Genomic DNA, 2,777 nt, shown 5'->3' on the forward strand with positions numbered 1-2,777 from the left:
TGACTTTCTGACATCCGGGTCTCAAGAGGGACTGGGGCCCTGGTGTGAGGAGCCGGGCCTCAAACTGGGGGAGGACAGAGCCCCGGTCCTACCGGGAGTCAAGGTGAGGATCCTGATGGGGGAGTGAGGGGAGCGGGACCCCAGAACAGAGGGGACCCTAGTAGTCCCCAGGCAGGACGACCTCGTGCCGCATTTCCTGACATGGGGTCTCAGAGAGACGGGACCGGGTGAGAGCGGCGGGCCTCAAAATGGAGGACGGGCCAATTCCAGGTCCTGCCTGGAATCCAGGCTCCAGGCGGGGAAGGACTGAGGCAGTTAGACCCCAACACAGGGTGGGATCCTTGCCTTTGATGGGGGTCTTAGATGTCCCAGAGCGGGTTGAGCAGGATGAGCAGTTTGTCGACCTCTGGCTTAGGGGCTTCAGGAGATGAGGTGCTCGGGCGGAGGGTGGAGGCTTCAGATCCACAGAGGGTGGACTCCTCGGACAGAGCTGAACCCACCCTTGTGGTCAGTGCTGGGAGTCCAGGCTGGACGTGAGGTGGGGACCGAGCATCTCCCCAGCCTAGGACCCGCGGAAGGCCCTGGGCAGGTGCGACCACATGTGGGGCCCCTTAGCGCTTTCCCTTCAAACTCGGGTCTTGTTCTGAGTTACTCTGCAGGCCCCCAAAGGGCAGGGTCCAGGCTGTGGCAGGGGAAAGGTGGGCACTACAAGGGAGCTACAAGGGGACCACTTCCCCCACAGTTTGTTGAGGGGAGCCTCAGAGTCCAGGGCTGTGCCACAATCTACCCCCAAGGGGCCCCCTCCATTTTTCTCACAGGGGTTCCAGGAACCAGGAGCAGAGGTCTGAGGCCTGTGTCCAGACATCAGAGAAAAGAGGAGGTCCAGGCAGTACCAGGAGTCAAGGTGAGGAGGGTGTCATGAATGAGCACCAGGGGCTCCCCATCCCAGAACAGAGGGGACCCCACAAATCCCTAATCCCCCCACCGTGTCAGCCCCAGAACCTCTGGCTGTGTTGGCTGCACCCAGGAGAGCCACTGCCCTTCCTCCTTTGGGTAGCAGGGGGTCAGACTGCCCAGGAGGAGGGCCCGTGTGAGGCCGAGAGCACCCCTCAAGAGGAGACCTATAAGTGGCCTGTGTTGACCACCCAGGGTGTATTTCTTAGCTGAGGCCCATGGTCCACAATGTCCCCTGCCTCACTCCTGTCTGTGCTTTGATCCCAGGCATCGTGCTCGTGGTCGAGATGAGTGAGCAGAGGAAGCCCAAGAAAGACCTTCAGGACCTAGGTGACACCCAGGGCCCAGAGGAAGCACAGCTCTTAGGGGCTGAGGGAGGGGAGGCTGCAACCCCTTCGGCCTCCTCCCGCCCAGTCTCTTCGTGCTCTGCTGAGGAGGCCTTGACCCAGGAAGCTCTGAATAAAATGGTGGCTAACATGGTGAAGTTCCTGCTCTGCAAGTATCGAGCCAAGGAGCCAACCACCGATGCCGAATTGATGAATACGGTCCTCGGGGATAACCAAAAGTACTACCCAGTGGTCTTCCGCCAAGCGGTTGAGTGCGTTCTGCTGGTCTTTGGTGTAGATGTGAGGCAGGTAGACACTGCACCCATCTACATCATGGTTCCCTCCCTGGGCCTCACCTGTGATACGATACAGGGAAGTGGGCAGGGGCTGCCCAAGGCCGGCCTCCTGGTGGTGGTCCTCAGCCTGATCCTCCAGAATAGGGATTGCAGCCCTGAGGAGGAGATCTGGCGAGCACTCAGCAAGATGGGGGTGTGTGTTTTGAGGGAGCACCCCATCTTTGGGGAGCCCAGGGAGCTGCTGACCCAAGTGTGGGTGCGCGAGGGGTACCTGGAGTACCGGCAGGTGCCTGACAGCGACCCTGCTCGCTTCGAGTTCCTGTGGGGTCCCCGGGCCTTCGCGGAGACCAGCAAGGAGAAATTCACGGAGTATCTGCTCAGGGTCAACCGAAGGGCTTTTAGGTCCTTCCCACTCCCTTCTGCAGAGGCTGTGAGGGAGGAGGAAGAGGGGTCCTGAGCCAGAGCAGCAGCCAGGCTGATCCTTCCCTCTGTAATTGAAAAGGGAGTGGTCAGCCTTCTCAGGAGTGATGGCCTGGGCCACTTGGGGAACCCCGTGTGCAGCATTTTTAGGTTCCTGTTCTCTGTGATGACATGGAGACTGATCTCTGTTTTCTTTAGGAATTTTTCAAATGTGCCTTTCAGCATAAGGCTTAATAAACTTCAGTATCCAACTTTGTGAATGACATTGATCACACATGTATTTGTACTTACCCAATTTAAGGACAAGAGTTTTGCTAGTTTTTAAAAGTTTGGGAACTCTCCAATTTTATTTTGTGACCCTGAACATGGTAACATGAGATATGACTTATAACTATTTTGGAAATATGAACTTACCTAGCAGTAATGTACTTGGTGAAAGAATTAGAAAATAAAATGTGATTATAGCAAAATCTTGCTTCTCATACTTTTTGTCTGTCATTTTATACAGCTCAGCTATCTCAGTTTATTTGGGTTTTCCCAGGTTATTATTTAATAAAGTAGGAGAAAACTAATCCAACTAAATAAGCCCCTGCTCCTGGCTCATTTATTCCACAGAACTTCAGGGAGCTTGTGCGCTGTGACAGGCCGTGTTAGCAGTGGGGACACTAGGAAAAGCAGGACACCCCCCACACCGGGATTGATAGCCTAAGAGCTGCAGCCACATGAGGAAGGTGGAGAGGGGTCCCCTAGTCCCACAGAACAAGGCAACATGGGCCAGGGC

The 2,777-nt window shown here is 55.8% G+C and overlaps 1 protein-coding gene across 1 annotated transcript; it reads left to right on the forward strand.

The window, feature by feature from the left end:
* Nucleotides 1–1,241: 1,241 nt before the first annotated feature.
* On the forward strand, nucleotides 1,242–2,033 carry LOC104999658 (melanoma-associated antigen 9-like). Its single transcript, XM_010855222.1, has one exon. It carries the CDS (start codon nucleotides 1,242–1,244, stop codon nucleotides 2,031–2,033), a length of 792 nt encoding a protein of 263 aa, XP_010853524.1.
* The last annotated feature ends 744 nt before the right edge of the window (nucleotides 2,034–2,777 follow it).

The sequence above is a fragment of the Bison bison genome, unplaced genomic scaffold (assembly GCF_000754665.1).
Source record: "Bison bison bison isolate TAMUID 2011002044 unplaced genomic scaffold, Bison_UMD1.0 scf7180017864360, whole genome shotgun sequence".
Taxonomy (NCBI): domain Eukaryota; kingdom Metazoa; phylum Chordata; class Mammalia; order Artiodactyla; family Bovidae; genus Bison; species Bison bison.

Bases quoted from the DNA above. Each gene is read 5' to 3' on its own strand.
- LOC104999658 (XM_010855222.1), top strand. From the start codon at position 1,242: ATGAGTGAGCAGAGGAAGCCCAAGAAAGACCTTCAGGACCTAGGTGAC.